General features: G+C 32.2%; 3 protein-coding genes and 1 long non-coding RNA gene across 4 annotated transcripts; 3 read left to right on the top strand and 1 right to left on the bottom strand.

Moving 5' to 3' along the window:
• The first annotated feature begins 1,466 nt into the window (after positions 1-1,466).
• LOC132053209 (uncharacterized) lies at positions 1,467-3,122 on the top strand. Its single transcript, XM_059445126.1, has 2 exons — positions 1,467-1,970; positions 2,917-3,122. The coding sequence occupies exons 1-2, from the start codon at positions 1,529-1,531 to the stop codon at positions 2,982-2,984; spliced, it is 510 nt and encodes a 169-aa protein (XP_059301109.1). The 5' UTR covers positions 1,467-1,528; the 3' UTR covers positions 2,985-3,122.
• Positions 3,123-8,474: 5,352 nt separating this feature from the next.
• Positions 8,475-10,294, top strand: LOC132053206 (late embryogenesis abundant protein 46-like). Its single transcript, XM_059445123.1, has 3 exons — positions 8,475-8,676; positions 9,262-9,478; positions 10,052-10,294. Exons 1-3 carry the CDS (start codon positions 8,590-8,592, stop codon positions 10,210-10,212), a joined length of 465 nt encoding a protein of 154 aa, XP_059301106.1. The 5' UTR covers positions 8,475-8,589; the 3' UTR covers positions 10,213-10,294.
• A 2,622-nt stretch (positions 10,295-12,916) lies between these two features.
• LOC132053208 (uncharacterized) lies at positions 12,917-13,878 on the bottom strand. Its single transcript, XR_009414087.1, has 2 exons — positions 13,779-13,878; positions 12,917-13,741 (listed from the first exon to the last, which is right to left on the bottom strand). It is a non-coding gene; the product is annotated as an uncharacterized LOC132053208 (long non-coding RNA).
• Positions 13,879-13,971: 93 nt separating this feature from the next.
• Positions 13,972-16,540, top strand: LOC132053207 (uncharacterized). Its single transcript, XM_059445125.1, has 2 exons — positions 13,972-14,288; positions 16,253-16,540. The coding sequence occupies exons 1-2, from the start codon at positions 13,972-13,974 to the stop codon at positions 16,296-16,298; spliced, it is 363 nt and encodes a 120-aa protein (XP_059301108.1). The 3' UTR covers positions 16,299-16,540.
• The last annotated feature ends 3,107 nt before the right edge of the window (positions 16,541-19,647 follow it).

Here is a 19,647-nt window from a genome sequence, read left to right as displayed (position 1 = left end):
ATTTACAAAATCTATTGTTTTTCTTGCTCTTTCCTCTATTTGACGTTATGTAAAGTGTAGACAAACAGTTAATAAAATTGCTATTGACAACAAAATAATGACATAATAATACCAATAATGATAACACAAGAAATTCTAACGACGCCCCGCCTATGCAAAACTTACGACTAAATCATTTTTCAGCTTCTCTAATTAAAAAATAATAATTGTCATAAAGTATTATATTGTGACACAAATTTGATATTACCACTAATGTATCATTCATTGATTTGTTGGTTTGACATGTCACAGATGAGTGTGCTTCACATGCTTGGTTTAATGTATACGCAACATATTACTGTCGAGTAGCTAGAGATGTTCAAGTGGTCACTAAGACCCCTTTGTCGATAGATTTATTTTAAAATCTAAAATAATATTTAAAGATTATTTTAAATAAGTGAATGTTTATTAAATTGACTCATTATTTCAATTTCAAACTTGAAATATGGAATTTGAAATTTGAAAAACACATTTTAAGAGTTTTTCAAGTTTTCACTCAAAAAACTTTAATTTTTTTTTTCGTATCCAAGCACAATTTCAATTTTCAATTACTTTATTTCAACTAAATTTCAAATACTTTTTTTTTTTTTTAATATCGACCAACTCACATTTAAACGCCTATTAATTAGGTTAATTAAAGCATCCAACTGACATATTGTGCCAGCTTAAAGGGGTTATGTTGGTATTTTGTTTAAAAAGAAAGATCAACATTTTGAAAGGTAGAAAAAGAAACAAGTATCTCGTGAAAGAAGAAATATTAGTAATGGAAACATGAAAGAATGAGAAATGAAGTCAATCAATCATATGTCCTTTGTCCCTACCACTAAAGCCAACCTATTAAATATTAATTCACTCTTCATCTCTCTTGTTTAAAACAGTCTTTCTGTATATCCCCAAAACTCCCTCCTTCATTCCCTCAAATCATACTTTAAATATTTATTAGTATCGAGTGTTTATATCTAATTAGATAATTAATTTTGAAAAAAGTTAAAAGTTAAAATACATATCATTTAGTTAATAGGTGTAATTATAATTTTTAGTTTATGAGTTTTGGATCATAATTCGTTTGCTTATTAATTTTTGGATATATTATTTTACCTATTGAATTAACTTACCAATACAAATACAGAATGCAACCAAAGTTAATGGATTCTGTCGAATATGTAACAATCACTGAGACTCCACCCCTGCTTAATCATATCTAATATTAAGGGTGGTTCGATGCACAAAGCATCCCACATTAATAAGATCCAAAAAAAAACTGCATGTAAAGAGCATGACGTAGACAGCTCACCCTAATACAAGACATATGTCTTATATTCATTCGATCTAATATAAACAACCAATACCGATAAATTTTAGATAAATTTTTGCCCCCTTAAACCCCTCCTACACTGCTACACACCTAACTCCAACTCCATAAAGGATATCAAAACCAAAAAAAAAAAAACATCCTCTCTCTTTCTGTCTGTCAAAATTTCCTTCATTCATGGCTTTCCTACAATATCATCATCAATTTCCACTTCTTTTACTCTTCTTCTTCTTGTTCCTCTCTTTAGCACTTTCTTCACCAATGTCCATTCATGATCTCCTTAAATCCAAAGGCTTACCATCTGGTCTCCTCCCAAAAGAAGTAAAATCTTACAACTACTCATCAAGTAATGGCCTTCTTGAAGTTTATTTAGATGGGCCTTGTTTGACAAAACTTGATACAATGGCCTTTTATGAGAGTTATTTTAAGGCTAATCTTACTTATGGTTGTCTTAATGGTGTTCATGGACTTTCACAAGAAGAACTTTTTGTGTGGCTACCAGTTAAAGGAATTGTTGTTGATGATATAAATTCTGGGATTATACTTTTTGATATTGGATTGGCTCATAAACAACTTTCTCTTTCCCTTTTTGAAGATCCACCACATTGTAATCCAGATGGTAAAATTCTTGGCTACTCTCTTTTGCTCTATTTTTGGCTATTATCTATACCTGAAAATAGTTGTTTTCGACTTGTTTGGGACTAAGAAATAGTTATTGTTGTTGTTTATTATTTTACCTTAAAAATAAGGTAGATTTTTAATAACCAGTGGCAGAGTTTGGACATGTAAGGGGTTTCGAAACCCTTCATCAGTAAAAATTACACTACATATACAAAATTATTTATATATATAATAGATTTTGAATCCTTTTAAATTGTTTACTCTTTTATTTTTTTTAATCTCTTTAGTGGAAAACTGCCAAACTGGGCTCCGCCATGGCTACAACAAAGTCAAATTACAATGATAGTTTAAGCTGGTGCAAACATATGCTCTATGAGTTCCAAATATAGTATTTTTGATACGAAATATTAATATACACAATATGTAAAGATTCACTAAAATTTGAAAATTGTTTGAATGAGGACACCTGACTGACTTTCCAAGATTCCCCCACCAACCCTTCTTCTTTACAGATCTGGATATTTTGCGTCGTTTAAGTCTTGGAAGGAGTTATTGAACCAATGAATTTAGTGTTAAAATTTTAGTTTTGAACACACCGAGTTTAAATCCTGATCTCCTATAGTGTAAAAAATATTCTTAAATTTAACTAATTCCATTTTTGTTCTTATATTGTTTTTTAATTTCTTTTGATTCTTGGAGTTCCGTTTTTCGAGTCTTTCAACATTTGTTCTGTATTTGACAAGTACGTACTGATTTTATCTCATGTGAACTACTGTTCATTCACGTGAAAATAATACTATGTCACTTGTTTCGATTTTTTATTTTATTTTTTATTTTAAAAGCAGTTTCTAGTTCAATTGTCTAGCTGGTCAATTTGTATTACTTCATTTTCTGACTTTTGGGTGCGGCAGACTGAACATTACACTGCATTATTGAATGTGCAGGGATTCTGAAAAAGAACACTGGAAGGGACAGATATTTGAAGCACAAAGATAGAAGAGACGCCCTTTGAATATTATCTTGTGACTTATATACCTATAATAGTGTAGTACATAGTAGCAAGCTTCATATTATAGGATAACAAGTATTTATCTCTTTAATTAGAAGTCTCGGGTTTGAGCTCTGTGAATGAAATCGATTTTGATAAGAATTGTTTTAACTTCTAATATGAAAATTTTCGGCGTGAATTTAAATTAGTCTAGCCTTAAAACGAGTATCAGATACTAGATGAGAAGTCAAATAAAGTAAAATGTCTTTATTTAGGTGGAGGGCTTAGAGATTTTGGGAATAAGATCTCTTGCTGATTAGATAAAGATATGCTAATTCTTCTAATTATAACTTTTGTTTATTGTTTGTTTAGAGATTTTGGGAATAAGATCTCTTGCTGATTAGATAGAGATATGCTAATCTTCTAACTTTTGTATATCTTTTGTTTATGGTAAACAAAGAATCTCATAAAATGCTAACTCCCTCAACAATCTTCTCTTTCTACAGTCCAAAATCTCTATGTTTCACATAATGAACAAGAATAAGAAAGATGTCATTGGTCAACAGATTATTATTCCCTTGACCAATTAGATTGTCTTTTAACCGTCCAGTATTCTAAGTTTACTCGCCCCATTAATTCGGATTCACGTTTCACAAATTAACTAAGGGAGTAAAGCGTCAATATTCGAAGTTTACTAGCCCAACGTAACTAATTCAGATTCATGTTTCGTAAACTAAGGGAGTAAAGCCCTGCTACCATAAAGTTCTCCATTCCCAAAATCAAACTCCCCATTTATGATTGAGGATGGAGAGATTCCTACCATCATCCTTTAATTTGGAGGTAACCACTAGATTGTTCCTTAGAGATCATATTAAACCTAAGGCACAACTATTCATGGATTTGAACTTATTGTTATTCCTTCATTTTTCATCTAAAGTTTTGGATACGGACCCTAAAAATATTTAAATAAGGAACACTTTCGCTCTTGAGTGGGTCTATTCAATACGACTTCGATTAGTCAAGTGAGTAAATTTTGATCGACTGATGGTTAAATAAAAATCTAAGCTATTAGTAATTGTTTTGCGTGAAACACAATTATCAAAAGTGCAAGTAGAAGTTGTACTAGTACAACTTTGAGTGTAATTTGTTCAACATATTTCATTGGATGCTTGTATGGGATCGTGATATATGGTGATATGGACCTACATTCATATATATGGCTGCTCTTTACGGAAGTAGTTGATTACATCCATCTCTTATTGGGCAAACTCATTGTGTCGTGGACCCTCTCACCGTGTACAATTTTTAGTCTTATCTCTGAACTAGGGGCACTCCAATTTTATGATTGAGAATCTTCTTGAAAAAATAAAAATCTTACACAACGAGAAAATTGTCTTCGCATGAGGTCATGAATTTAAGGTGTAGAATGAGTCACTAACCTTCACATTAGGATAGATATTCATAATACAAGGATCAAGGGAGATCTCGTCATAGCTCAGGTCCAAGGTACCATCGAACGTTCAACACATCAAAATGGTACCCGTCGTACTTAATAATAGAAGGATTTGATAGAAATATGTAAAATTGCCCCTCCTAAAAAGATTATTACAGAATAAATGGGCAATAGTTAGAGAGGTGCGCCAGCGGCATAGACATGAGATACTTCGTGCACAAAATTATTTGTTTTTTAAACCTTTCTTGAAAAGGGAAGAGAAAAAGAAAGGGGCAATTTGCACGATTGCCCTTATTTGGGGTGGTCTTTAATTTTTCCCCCCTTAATTTTTGACCTTCGCCTAAAATATTCAGAGGCTTCGTTCGAACTCCAGCTCGAAAAAAAAATCGCAAGGCAGAGTTTCATATTAGGCCTATTCGGGGGCCTAATTTTTGTAGAATTCGAGTAGAGTAAAAAAAGACAAAATTTCGCAAGCCAACTTTTTCCTTAAGGCAGAACTTTCCTTAAAATTATGTCTTATAAGGCGTATGCTGCCTTTTAAGGTAAATTTTTCCTTAAAAGGCAAAATTTTCGCGAAGCCTTACCTTACAAAATTGTATTTTTATTTTTTTTTACTGAGCGGGAGTTTGAACCCAGAACCTCGGGATATTTTCGGTCACTTTTTTAAGCGAAGGGCAAAAATTAAGGATCGGCGCCTTTGAAGGATAATCATTTTTTTGTGCGTATTACCCTTCAAAGGCACTAGTCATTAATTTTTGTCCCCTCAAATTGGTGGTCTTTAATTTTTGCCCTTCACCTAACATCCCGAGATTCGCGTTCGAACCCTTACCTCAATAAAAAAAAATAAAAAAAATTGCAGTAGTTTGTTATTTTTTTTGCAAACTTTTACCCAAAATTAGGCCTTAAGGCAAATCTCTTTCTTAAGGCCTAACTTTTGGCCAAAATTAGGCCTATTAGGATATTTTCTACTTTAAGGTAGAGTTTAAAATTTCAATCCAAACTTTTTTTTTAAAATTTTTGTCTGAGCGGAGGTTTGAACCCGAAATCAAAATTTTTTTAGCGAAGGATAAAATTTAAAGACCACCAATTTGAGGGATAAAAATTAAAGACTAGTGCCTTTGAAGGGAAATCGTGCAAACCTTTGAATGGAAATCGTGCAAATGAGCCTAATTAAGGATAATCCGTGCAAAAAAATGGAAGAAAAAAAAAAGACATAAAGAAAATAGATCAATATTGGGTCCGTATATTCCATATGGGCTTAGAATCATTTTTTTTTGCGCGCATTGTCCTTCATTTGGTGTGGTCTTTAATTTTTGTCCTTCAAATTGGTGGTCTAACATCCGCCTAATACCTTGTGGGTTCGAACCCCAATTCAATAAAAAAAAAAATCGCTTATAAATTCTGCTTTGCGAATTTTTTTTAAAATATTTGCCTAACATTTGCATATGCAGTGTTTTCCAGTAGCTACTAAATGAAAAACATGACAAATTAGGAAAGAGAAAAGCGATTAGAGAGATACCCTCCTATTGAAATTTCCATCGCCAAGAAAATTGAAAGCATCAAACCCAAATTGTTCTCCACCTGGAGAGAATGTTATAGTGGCGGAATTAGAATTTTTATTGAGGGGTATCAAAATATAAAAAAGTAAATATACGACGAAATTAATGGGTAACACATAATATATATACATGAAAAAAGTTATGTTTACGCATTTACATAGTGTAACTAGTTAATCAATCCGCGCTTCGCGCGGTCAGACATTTGTTGGTGTAAATTTAGTTGATAAAGATGGGGAAAAAGGTTAAATATATATATATATATATATATATATATATATATATATATATATATATATATATATATATATATGAAAAAAATTATAATCAAATGTATTTGAAAACATACATAGAGAAGAAGTAAAACAGAAGAAAAAAATCCATATATACAATGCATGGCTTAGCATTTTATAATTTTATAAAGTTCTCGGATAATATTTCTCTCAATGGGGGAATAGAAGTTACACTTATTTTATAGAGAAAATTTATGTATTTCCGTTTTTAAATGTTGAAGTTCATAAATTAGGCATGTATTAAGTTTCTGCAAGAAATTGAGTACCACTCTTCATCTTTGATCACCGTCCAAATACCCCAGTTCCGTCATTCAACCACCTACAATTCTTTTGGTAACAGATATACATAGCCACCGTCTGACGCCTAAAACCACAATTTTTGAAGAAAAAAGGAAAAACATAAAGATTGATAAGGTTTTAACTCCCACTCAATAAATAAGGAAAATGGGAGAAATGTGTCGTTCCAAAATTCTATCAAACGCTTAAACGAATCTTATTTTTTCTTCATTCTCGCGCATATATAGAGAGACTCCTTCACCAAAACGACGATGATGCTAGAGGTTGACGCTAACCGCGGTGGTTCCATCAATTTGCAAGAGTTCGCTACACACTGTCCTTTTGAAGGCCCTAACAAATTATAAAAGTCATGTCTTTAGATTTCATTTAATCCTTTTTCTTCTTATTTTAAAGAGAGAAATAAAGAGTAACAAATTTCAATTTAAGATTTAGGAGTAAGAAATAAAGAGTACATGAAAATTAAAATGGTATCACGCATGTTTTTTATTTGCTTGTCCGTATCTGACTCTTGCTATTTCTCATTTTCACATGGTTTTGATTTGCTTGTCCGTATCTGACTCTTTTCCCTTGTTTCCCTTGTTTTCCTTATTTTCTTTTAAGCGAGTGTTAAAACATTTGCCTCCTATATTGGGGGTAAGGTGTGCGAACAACTATGCAGTGTTTTCCAACTATAGTTGTTGTTGTTGGTATCACGCATGTAATGGTAATCAACAACCTTGAAGATTGAAGTGTGACTTAGAGAGGCAAATATTACAAAGCTAATCTCCATTTCAAACCTAAATTAATTGGCAGCAATTTCAATTCGTGAATACAATGATATATGTATAAAAAATAACCATACAGGTGTATATGCGAAGATGTTAAGAAGAGAGTGACATGAAGGAACATGTGTCTCCTGAATTTTGAGGAGAGATGGACAAAAGTTGCTTTCACTTGGAAATGAATGTTAAATGGAGCAGTAAGTTGGCAGTTACACGGGAATTAGGAAGAGGGAAATCTGAAAATAGCAAACGGACCGGATGCATTGCTTCCTTAATGAGGCGAAACGGTCCATTTTTTAAATGGGTGTCTTTTGGCATTTTTTTTTTACTAAATTAATATATAAAATAAATGAGGAAAAAGATAAATTTAAATCCCTACGGAGAGTCGCGTCATTTATATAATATAGATATATAGATTTTTCAGCGAAGGGTGTCAACCGCATGTGCCTCCGCCTGATGTCACTACTCCATGGTTGCTGGAAAGTGAAGGGTTCAATTTGGTGAACATGTCCTCCAAATCCCTCACCTCCATTTCTTCTCAAATCCACACCCTTCATTTCCTTAAAATTATGCTGACCCATCACTCCGTTGCCGTTGATGCTTGGATTTTGCTGTTGAAAAACACCCATTTGAGGATTATGCTGGACACTGGTTTTCTGAGGATTAACAGCAATCATTTGAATATTCTGATCATTGGGTATCGTTGACCGTGGCACACCATTTTTTATTTGGCTGATGATCCACCCCATTAACAATTGAAGCAAAAGCCTTACCTTGAAACACAAAAACAAAAACAAAAACAAAAAAAAAAAAATCTGTATAAAGAAGACATAAGAGGTTGCAGCAGTCAAGAAACAAATTTTCTAGGATGGGACACGTTTCAGAGGGAGTGCATGTGTGTTGAGTTTCTAGGATGGGACACGTTTCATTATATACCAAATATATAAAATGTCCCTTAGAACGAAAATCTCACAGAAAAATAAAAAGCAAGTAATTCCAAAATGTTGAAAGAAAAGAAGAAACAAAGATCTTATCCAAAACCTAAAAGAAGAACCTAAGACAGTCTGTTTGTATTACGAGCTAGGAAGCTGACATGTGTTTGGACAGGTGTTGGGAATGTGAAAAAACTTGGCAATAAAGTGACACGTCTCATCTCATTAGTCCCTGTGGGCAAATCTATTTATAGCACTTTTGCATTTGATGATAGAAACGAAACGAAGATTAAACAAAGGGGTTCAAGAAAGAAGGTAGCAGTGAAAGAGAGTGAAAATGCAGGCCATGAAGGAAACCGCATCAAATATTGCTGCGTCGGCAAAGTCTGGCATGGAAAAAACCAAAGTTGTTGCCCAAGAAAAGGTTTTCCATCTTTTTTTCTTTTTAATTGAGAAGTGTATGATTCGTTTATCATAAGATATTTCACCTGCCATATAGTGTATAGATGAATAATGATAATCATTTGTCTTCATAGTTTTTGTTCTAGCGGTTTGATTTGTACCTCCTATATCTTTAGTAATTTTCATTTGGAAGCGGAATAAAGTAAAATCTAGCATTGCACTTCAGGTTTTCTCTTTCAAATATACTTGTTATTCATCTACTGTAGTTTCTTTCAAAAGGAAGTATTTCCTTATATATTTTTCTAATTTTCTATCAAAAAAAAAAAAGAATTGACATATTTTAAATTTAAAAATAATTTCACTTTAAATTTTCATTTTAGCGAGTGGCTTTTGTAGCCACACAATATGTTTACGGTCACAAGGTCCAAATTATTAACAACAAAAAAAAAAAAAAAAAAAAAAAAAACTACTGTTACTTAAGATCATAAGTTTAGAAATTGTTGTGGTCAGATTATGCCAACATAACAATGGCACCATATAGAAACGGAGAGAGCAGTCTAAGTCAAGTTTAGCCTTCTTATTTTGAAATATTCTAATGTCCAAACAGATGGAGAGGATGACAGCAAACAACCCAACTGAGAAAGAGATGGCAACTGAAAAGAAAGAAGAAAGAATGAACGAAGCAGAGATGAAGAAGCAAGAAGCTCGAGAGGAGAATGCAACAGCTCGGCAAGGCTACTCTACCACTGGCAAGACATATTCCTACTCAACTACTGGAGCCACTGGGCATCCAACTGGTGCACATCAAATGTCAGCGTTACCAGGTAATGGCGAATCCAGAATTTTAAGAAGATGGGTTCATCATTAGCTATGGGATTTTTTTGATTTCTTTTGTCTTTTGAGACTTGAGTAATTAGAAATAGGGGATCATTAGATGTAACATAAAAAAGAAACACATTTTTTACTTTTGGATAATTAGAATTAGAATTATAGAAGAAAAAAGATTTAGAATAATATAAAAAGGAAGTTGAATGGCAGCTTTAGAAAATAAAAGCGTTTGGATAATTAGAATTATAGAAGAAAAGGATTTAGAATAATACAAAAAGGAAGTTGAATGGCAGCTTTAGAAAATAAAAGGATTTAGAATAATACAAAAAGGAAGTTGAATGGCAGCTTTAGAAAGTAAAAACGTGCAGGAACTTGGGTTCTATCCCAAGACCTAAAGGAAATAAATACAACCCCTAACCAGTGCTCCACTTGACCTGGTTTGACTATGTATTCTTTCAGTTAATATTAGATATATTTTTAAAATTATAAACACAATATATCGAGTTTAGTCGAGTGACCCTGTATTCACGTGACTCAAATTTTATATGTAAATTCGCCTTTGTTACCAGGTCATGGTAGTGGCCAACCAGCAGGACAGGTGGTAGAAGGTGTGGCACAATCTCATCCTATTGGAACTGCTACTGGAACTCAGAGAGCTTCTGCTGCACATAATACACATGTTGGTGGTGGGGCTAGCACGGGCTATGGCACTGGCGGTTCATATAGTTAAAATTTCTCATTTTATTACTGTAAACTAAGCACAATCTGTTTTTCTTTAATTTCAATAATGTGAACGGTGTTTTTGAGGTGTATGTGAACCTGTTTACGAAATGGTTTAACAACTTCAAAATATCGTGAGATAGTGTATGTGTTTAATACTACTCTATCAACCTTAGATTTGAGTTCCATCCTTGTGTCTCCCAACTACTAACAATATTTTTAAAAAAAGTTAATTTAAGTGACAACTCTTTTCATTTCAGTCTATCCCAAAAAAATGACATCTTTTTATATTTAGTAATAATGTAACTCTAAAATGCTTATTTTGTCCTAAATGAAATAATTTCTAGCAATAAAAATTTCGTTTAATTTATTTTAGATCATAACATTCAAAAGTTTTTTTAAAAAAAATTTAGTGTCCAAACACCTTCGAATAAAATTTCAATAATGTGAATGATGTTTGAGGTGTATTTGAACCTGTTCAATGAAATGGTCCAACAACTTCGAATTACCGCGAGACAGCGTATGTGTTTAATACTATAATTCCATGCTTGTGTCTCCTAACTACTAACAATATTGTTCTTAAGCTTTTTTTTAGAAAGTTATTTAAGATCATTTAACAATTATACATTTTAGGTCGGAGTCGAATTATGGAACTTCCATGATGACTTTGGATCAGAGCAATTAATTCCTTAATTTAACGCGAAGTACCACTATTTGACTTAGCTTGTTCCAAATTTTTAAGAGGTTGTTTGGTCTGGGATATTTCAGAATTAATTTAGGATTAAATTTATATTTTGTTTAAATGAAGGTATCATTAATTTTAGGCTAAATTTATATTTTAACTAAATAAAGTATAAATTCAATCTCATTAATCTTAAAAATCGCATAATTTAACACGAAGTACCACTATTTGACTTAGCTTGTTCCAAACTTTTAAGAGGTTGTTTGGTTTGGGATATTTCGGACTTAATTTGGGAATAATTTATATTTTGTTTAAATGAATGTATTACTAATTTTAGGCTAAATTTATATTTTAACTAAATAAAGTATAAATTTAATCTCACTTAATTTTGAAAATCGCACCTTGTATCTTTTTAAATTAGATGCTGTTTTATCCCCATCTAAGAGGTGAATTCAGATGCAGATAAATACGTCGAAGAATTATAATTTTAAGATTAGGTGTTGTTTTATGTAGAATAAGTAAGTACACATATTATAAAACTAAGATTATAATTTTAGAATAACTTTCAAATATCCTTCTCTTCACGAGGGAACGAATAACTATAGGCCTAAAACAGTTGAATTTTATGATAATGATCAAATAAATAGACTATTATATTAGAAAATTGTGCAGTGATTTATTGCGGGTTTATCAAAACTTTCGAAGAAACAGAATTTTAGCCCTCAACATTGTATACAACGAAATTATGGTAAATTATACTATAAGAACTTATGGAAGAACTAAAAGGATACTCGTGATGTGCATGGACCCAATAACGATATGCTTAACATTAAAGTATATTCTTATAAAAATTCTTGTGTTAAAGTTCATCTCCAGAGAATACTAAAGTTCATTTAGCTCATCAAAATTCGTTTAAAAAAAAGCATTACAACTTTTTTGGTCCGAATTATGATCTGAAAACTAAACTTCAGAAGGAGGTCGCGCCGTGATCATGTTGTGTTAATTCGCATGAGAAGGGTATATAAATAATCAAATTCGAAGTTAATATGAAGCATTGAAAATTTATCAGGAAAGGTTGGGAATTGTTAGATTGAGAAATTAGAAAACATAATTGGATCTTTATAATTCCTTATGTCAATTTTGGCAAAAGTTGTAAACTTTACCTGTTTCTTCGTTGAAATTTGTTTAATTCTTTAATATTTAAAGAAAACTTACATGCTACTCTCTCCGCTCAAAAAGAGATCGGCTTAAATATCAGACATCCCTTAAAAAAAATACTAATTCCTACGCAAAAATAAGTAATTTGACTAAAATACCCTAATTAAATAGGTATTGGGGTTTGACCACTTAACATTTAATAAGGGCAAATCTGAAAAAATAAGATTAATTTTTTTTTGATTTAATAAGTGCACACTCTTTTTTAAACCGCAAATTTCATTTCAAATGTCTTTCATTAATTTTTCAATCATACCTAGTCAAAGTGCATCACTAAAATTGGGTTAGAGAAAATACTAACTGATTCTTCAGTAACTAATTGTACAGAGTTCTTTGCATTATCAATGAATATAAATAACACAAAACAAACATATAATAGTATGTCAAACTCTAATGGGTCATTTGGTTGGTAGGATAAGAATAATAATTCCGGGATAATATGTATAATTATTTTATCATGCATCTGGTTATAAGTATTAATTAATCTCAAAATTATTTTATCCCGATATTTGTACTAAAATGATGGTGGGATAGCTACGCACATGGCATATCCTTGTCTATCCGTCCCACTAACCAAACGACCCGTAATAAGTCTCATCCTCTCCCCTTTTTTTAAGGTAATGATATCCTACGATCAGTTATTTTTTAAATCGAAGAAAACAATCCTACAAAAAGTTTATGTGTTTTATTTAGCGATATCTTATATGATTTTTGATCTCCTAAGGAAGAAACTGTATAGCTAAACAATATTTGTAATGGACCATGAAATCGACCGCTTCTCTTAAAGTTTATTACCCTATGGCCTATGCAAGTGATCTTTAAATAAATATACACCAGAAGTGGATTTTTTTATTTTTTTTTTATTTTTTTGGGCAATGGATGAAACACCAAACTCTAAAACACAGAGGAAATAGTAACATTTGGCTCTTATAAACTGTCTGAGCAAAAGCTATTAAGTTAAATCAACTCGTAGCTAAGTTTCTACCTCCGCTCCTGATAAAGTGGACATCTCTTCCAAAAAGTTTATTACTTTATGCAAGTAATAGGTAAACTAAAATTACAACCATAAGTGGATAATTTTTTTTTTTTTTTTTTTTTTTTTGGGGAATGGATAAACCACCCAACTCTGAAAAAACATAGGACATTAATATTATTTGGCTCTAATAGTAGGAAACTCACCAACCATTCTTGTTTTTATAATGTCTCCGCATTGCTCGCAAAACCATTTAAGCCAAACTACATTAAAAAACTTTCCTAATCCAAAGAGAAACACAGAGAGAAAGAGATGTACAGAGAGTCGGAGAAAAAACAGATATGTATATAGATAGAGAATTATAGAAGAAAAAAACAAAAAAAATTACTACTATTATCCATTTTATCAAACACCTTTTGTGCTATCTATCATAGACATTTTATCAAATACCTATAGCATAATCTATCCTAGACAATTTATCAAACACCTTTCGTGCAATCTATCATACACATTTTATCAAACACCTTTTCGCACAATCTATCATAACACCTTTTACACGATCTACCATACGCATTTAATCAAATACCTTTCTTGCAAAGTGCAATATATCACACACATTTTATCAAACACTTCACAAGCGTAATCTTACTTACGCATTTTATCAAACACCTTTCTAACTATCTATCATACACATTTTATCAAACACCTTTCCGGTTATCTATCATACATCTTTCCGGCAATCTATCATACGCATTTTATCAAACACCTTTCCAGCAATCCATCTTACACATTTTATCAAACACCTTTCAAGCAATCTATCGTACACATTTTATCAAACACCTTTCAGGCAATCTATCACACACATTTCATCAAACATATTTCGTGCATACCTGGTAAATATGAAGTTTTTCATTGAATTAGTAGCATGTTGTGGCTGTTCATCAAATCGCGCGCATCGTCCTGCAGAGGATGAGGAAATCCTTGTTACTGCAGATGCTGAAGCGTCATTTGATCATAATAACAACATCATTACATATAAAAAGAGACGGCGAAGGAGACGAACGTTAGCGAGATCTGCTGGTTCATTGCCTGAATGGAAACCGTCACTTTCATCCATATCTGAAGATGGAATTGCAGCTAATTCCAGCAGGAATTTGAAGAAGAAGAAGGTCTCTGTCAATCAACTCCATCATCATCGTCGTCCCCAGAAACCCAGGTAACGCTGATGTGAAATATGGATGTGAGCGCTATATACTTCCTCTGTCCAATTTATGCGGTCACATTTTTTTTAATATAATATATTTTTTTATTTGATAATAATTTAACTCTAAACTTTACCTTTTACACTTAATGAGATGATCTATAACTATACAAATATTTTTGACTTATTTTAGATCATAAGATTCAAAGGTCTTATTTTATTTCTTAAATTCTATGTCCAGTCAAATTATATCACATAAATTATGACGGAAGGAGTAATAGTCAACAAACTTCTACTTCCTCCGTCCCAATTTTTTAAGTGTCAGGCATAGAGTTTAAGAAAACAAAATGAGATTTTTGAATCTCTTGGTGCTAAATTAAAAATGTGTATAATGTACTAAACTGTCTTTTGAATCTTATGGCTATAAACTTATTATGTAGGGTATTTGAATTATCTAACTTACTAAATATCGAAAGAGACATTCTTTTTGGAACAGTCAAAAAAAAATTAAGACACTTAAATTGGGACGGAGGGAGTAATTTTAGTATGATAAGAAATCTATCTACGGCCAATTAAAACTAAACTCTCCCTGTTTCAATTTATGTAAACCTATTTTCTTATTAGAATTACTAAAAATAATGATCATCTTTCTATATTTGTAAATAATTTAACTACACAAAATATATGTGATTAGATTTAACATCACAAATTTAAAAGTGTTCTCTTCCTTCTTAAATTCCGTGCCATAAATTGATACGGAGGGAATAGTAGCTTTTAAATGTCGGTGATAGTAGACTCGTTCATATACCTTTCTCAAACATAAATACAATGCTTAGTTCATTGGTGCTGAGCTAGTTTTTGTGACCTAAGTTTCAAGTGGCTCAACCTTTTTTACTTGAATTACGCCCCGAGGGCAGCTTAGTCGGCTTGTTGCAGCGCTCGTATTTGTGACCTAAGTCACAAGTACCCCACTTAAACTAAACCCGGGGGCAGCTTAATTATCTTGGTGCATGGCTCGTTGTTGGGATCGAAATAACGTAGCGTTATCGCAATAACGATTCTGTGCTGAACTCAACGATAAATCAGACAACAAAATACACTAAAAATGTATAATATTATAATATGATTTGGTCAATTGACCTATATATTGACAAACTAATATAAAAAGGCATAAACCTATTGAAAGAATAATCTTCCCCTAAACAAAACTCTTAACCCTAAAAGACTACATTGTGTTCTAGTTGTGCGAATGATGTCTTCAATTTATAGATGTCCAGAACTTTTCCTTCAAAACAAAAAATAACCAAATATGAAAGGGAATTACATTTTCTTTTTGGAAAAAGTAAAAGTAATTATGGTAATACTTTGACTTTCATTCAACAAAAAGGTAAAACTCAAATATATAGTAAGAAAATCAGGACAAAAACCCTAAAACTCGTATCTGTGACCTAATCACAAGTCCCTACCTTTGTCAATTGGATTAAGCTCTAAGGTAGCTTTTATTATCTTAATTTTTAAAAAAGTAAATTCATACTATCTAAATTGTACATTATATCTTATTTGTGTACTTAGACACTCGTAATTCAATTATATCTCATTTCAATTGGGCATGTATATTTCTAAGCTTTCGTAATTATGATTTGTGCATTCATAATGATGTCATAAGTGCTTTAGGGCATCCTCAATATTTGCTTTCAGATACCGCTGTACAATTACAACTCATTTTTCTTCATGGATACAGAATACCCATGCTTTAGCACCTGGTGGTACTTGAACCACCAGTTTAACTAGGGGATAGTGATTTTGTAGTAGTGGGTGGCAAGGGTGGGTTTATTGTTTATTCCATTAGGAACCGTTGATTTCTTGAATCTATTTAGGATGAATAGAAATTAATTGTACCAGTAAATTTCAGACATTTTTACGGTTGCTATATTGCCTTGTTTCTAATTTTCATGATTTTTTTTGGTTTGGTTCTCCAGGATAGCTTGCCTTGCTCAAATGGTTCCAGCACCTTTCTTGATTTGATATTGGATTAATCGAACCTCTTTCCAGTTTCCAATTACCCTCCGGCTCTCTATTGTGTAAAATAATTAAAACTTTGTATATATCGTGTAAACCTTTTTTTTTTTTCTTTCCTTTTTTCTTTTCATTTCAATTTCCATTATCTTCTCTCTCTATCTGTATTAATACAATGACTGTGATATTTGCAAAAAAAAAAAAAAAAAAAAAAAAAAAAAAAGATACTAAAAAGCTATATTAAGTTATAAGTCTGTGTACATATATAAACCTTGTTGAGAACATTTGTTTAATAAGTAAATTAGTGAAATGCAAGACATTATCAGTGAATTTACAAAATGATGTTCTTGAAGATTTTTGTTTAGATATAAGAAATAACAATTTTCATCTATAATAAAAAAAAGGTAGGTTTTTTCAAAAACTAAGTAGCCTAAATATATGAGTTTATAAGTTCATCCGAACACAATTTTTTTTTTTTTTTGTTGATAAAAAGGTGTGTTTTGATAAATAATTAGTGATAGTTCAAGTAGGAAACGCAAACACATAATAATTCTGGCGTATTTTGATAAGTAGTTAGTGATAGTTCAGGTAGGAAGGAAACTCACAAAAAGTAATACTTGTTGTGTGTTTTTGAGTTGTCATAGAATCTCAAACTCAAACTCATAAAGTTCAAATCCTAAAAATGTTTTTTTGTGGCCTGATCACTACCGCTATCTAAAAACAACTTAAAAATGGTGTGGGATGACCATTTTTTCAATTGCTTATATTTAGCCGTGTCTGAAATGTAGTTGAAAAATAATTCTTTTTAAAATGAAAAATAAAATTTAGACAAAAATGGCCCATGCAAAAATAAACTGTTCTGAAATATTTCCGCAGTTTAGTTAGAATTATTTTGTCAAAATTTTATTTTCATAGCGAAAGCGATTAAATTTTGAACAATTTTGAATTAGTGGCTGAATTTTAACGAGCAGTATGAAAAATACTCCCTTTTGGCATAGAGTTTAGGAAAATAAAGAAATTTTTTAAATCTTATAATCTTAAATTTAAAATATATAAAATGCACCCAAAAAAAGAATAAAAACATTCTTTTTTAAATGGTCTAAAACGGAAAGTAACACAAATAAATTGCAAAAAAGAAGAACACTACTAATAAGAATAAGAAAACTATATCACTCATGTTCCACAAAGAAGAAGACAAGGAGCAACAAAAACTGGGCCGGGTCGACCCGTCCAAGGTCCATAAAACTGCTACTTCCAACTCTATCCAAATTCCCTTCATCATTCTTGGGCAAACCTTTTTCTCCACTTCCTCTCTGCCCACCTCTGGTACTACATATGCTTTACTTTAATTTACTACTCTTTTCAAATTCCTTTTTTTTTTCTTTTTTCTTTTCCTTATTAGTAGTCATAGTATTTATCCTGTAGTTCCTTGTGCTTCGATTTCTTCTTGTTCTTTGCTTAGTATATTGCTTTGTTGCAGTTATTGTCCATTTTTCTTATTTCACGCTTTATTGTGTGTGTTTATTGGTATAAACAAAATAACCTTCTATCTCTCAAATAAGGAACGTACGTATCCACTTTACCCTCCCTGACCCCGCTTTGTGGCCTCTGGGACTACACTGGGTATGTTGTAGTTGTTGTTGTTATTTTTTGCTCTTTCACTTATTGTTGTCCATAGACACCAACCCACTATATATACAAACAACAACATACCTAGTATAATCCCGCAATTCGAGGGTCTTGGGAGGATAAAGTCGTATGCGCATACTACCCCCCTTTCGACTGACTGGGAGGCTTTCCGATAGACCCCCCTCAAGGAGACCAACCTACTATATATCTGAAGCGTAATTGTTAGCAACAGAGCTAAGTTCAGGAAATGGGATTCAATTGTTGAAGTTATTATAGGTTTGAGATTCTAGTTCTTCTAAGTCATTAGGTTGTAAATTAATAATTTGGATAATTCAATGGATTTTTTTTTAGAGAGAGATACGGGATTTGGACCAAAATTATTGGAATTTGCAATTCGTAAACACCCTTTCTAAGTTACACGGACTCGCCATTTGGGTGTCGTTCCCGTCGGGATACGGTCGGGTGCGGGTGCGGGGGACGGAACGTCGGGATACGGTCAATTACATACGGATACTTTGGTCCGTCGACAAATTTGGAAAAGATTTGAGATTTTGATTTCTCAAACGTAAAAATAAAACGATTTAAGATAAGGAAAATGATATACCTTCAATAGTATAGCACTTTTATCTCATGTTCTTCATGTTTTAGATAAATCAAGAATACAAGGTTATGTTGAGTTCGGATGGCAAAGAGAAGCAGTGATATAGATGGAGGGTTTGTTTTCGGCCTTGAATGGCTTTCTCTTTCTATCTTGAGGAAAGAATGAAAGACTGTAAAAGAGACGACCTAGAGAAGTCATTTTACAAGCACTCACAATATCTTTCTGGATATCATGAGAAGTCATTTTATTATTTTTTTTGAGCTTTTCTAACACATAAGGTTGAATTTGCACATTTATCCGCGTACCATGAAAGAACTTCAAGAAAATTACCTTTGTTCAATGACGATTCACTCTCATCATGACCGCGAAGTGCCAAACCTTGATTCAAGAGAAGTCGTATGCACATCAATTGAAGCATTTAAGCGAACCCCGATATTCATGCTTACCTTTATCATCCAACTTGTAAAATGCGGCTTTGAATGGATTGTTTTTCTCGCGATTAGATCTTCGCATTCTTTTTGATTGATTATGAACACTATTTGGTGGACCAGATGCGATAGCAAGCTATCCTTTCTATACCAATTTTTTAAACCCTTTAGTCGAAAATACATTACCACCGCCTTGATGAATGCTTTCACCTTGAAACAAATAACAAGAAACAATAAGAATACATTGTACGATATTTCAACCAATCGTAGAAATTAATCAAACCATTTAGAAACAAAACGACGTGGTATTCCAGAAATATCAGTTTTAGGAAACTTATGGTCCTTAGGTTGGCAAGGACTTTTTTGAATGTATGCCCTCCTTATCTCATCACGAATGTTTGGATGATAATCCAAAATTGGAGTTCTTTTAATGGGGTCTCCTTTAGATCATTTACATCAAATTCTTGTCTGCGAGAAGAGTGAGGCGATGGTATTTACCTTGGTTGGCATTTTCATCTCGGCCTAGTTGATTTTGATTCGAGAAGAGTGAGACACCAAACTTTTTTTGGTACTTTGAAAATATTTCTCCATTCAAGCAATAACGTCAAATGCAATAAATTTATTAGAAATCGATCATACAAATTACTCGAATATGTAAAGAAATTAAAAAAACAAAAATGGAAGGTACATCTAACACTTC

This window comes from Lycium ferocissimum, chromosome 4 (genome assembly GCF_029784015.1).
Source record: "Lycium ferocissimum isolate CSIRO_LF1 chromosome 4, AGI_CSIRO_Lferr_CH_V1, whole genome shotgun sequence".
Taxonomy (NCBI): Eukaryota; Viridiplantae; Streptophyta; class Magnoliopsida; order Solanales; family Solanaceae; genus Lycium; species Lycium ferocissimum.
This window is presented reverse-complemented; position numbering and strand designations above follow the sequence as displayed.

What these genes read in the sequence shown, in the direction of transcription:
- LOC132053209 (XM_059445126.1), top strand. Translation starts at nt 1,529, where the DNA reads ATGGCTTTCCTACAATATCATCATCAATTTCCACTTCTTTTACTCTTC. An exon ending in ACCACATTGTAATCCAGATG is followed by an intron (nt 1,971 to 2,916) that starts GTAAAATTCTTG and finishes TTGAATGTGCAG; the next exon opens with GGATTCTGAAAAAGAACACT.
- LOC132053206 (XM_059445123.1), top strand. Translation starts at nt 8,590, where the DNA reads ATGCAGGCCATGAAGGAAACCGCATCAAATATTGCTGCGTCGGCAAAG. An exon ending in AAGTTGTTGCCCAAGAAAAG is followed by an intron (nt 8,677 to 9,261) that starts GTTTTCCATCTT and finishes ATGTCCAAACAG; the next exon opens with ATGGAGAGGATGACAGCAAA. An exon ending in TCAAATGTCAGCGTTACCAG is followed by an intron (nt 9,479 to 10,051) that starts GTAATGGCGAAT and finishes CTTTGTTACCAG; the next exon opens with GTCATGGTAGTGGCCAACCA.
- LOC132053207 (XM_059445125.1), top strand. Translation starts at nt 13,972, where the DNA reads ATGAAGTTTTTCATTGAATTAGTAGCATGTTGTGGCTGTTCATCAAAT. An exon ending in CGTCGTCCCCAGAAACCCAG is followed by an intron (nt 14,289 to 16,252) that starts GTAACGCTGATG and finishes TTGGTTCTCCAG; the next exon opens with GATAGCTTGCCTTGCTCAAA.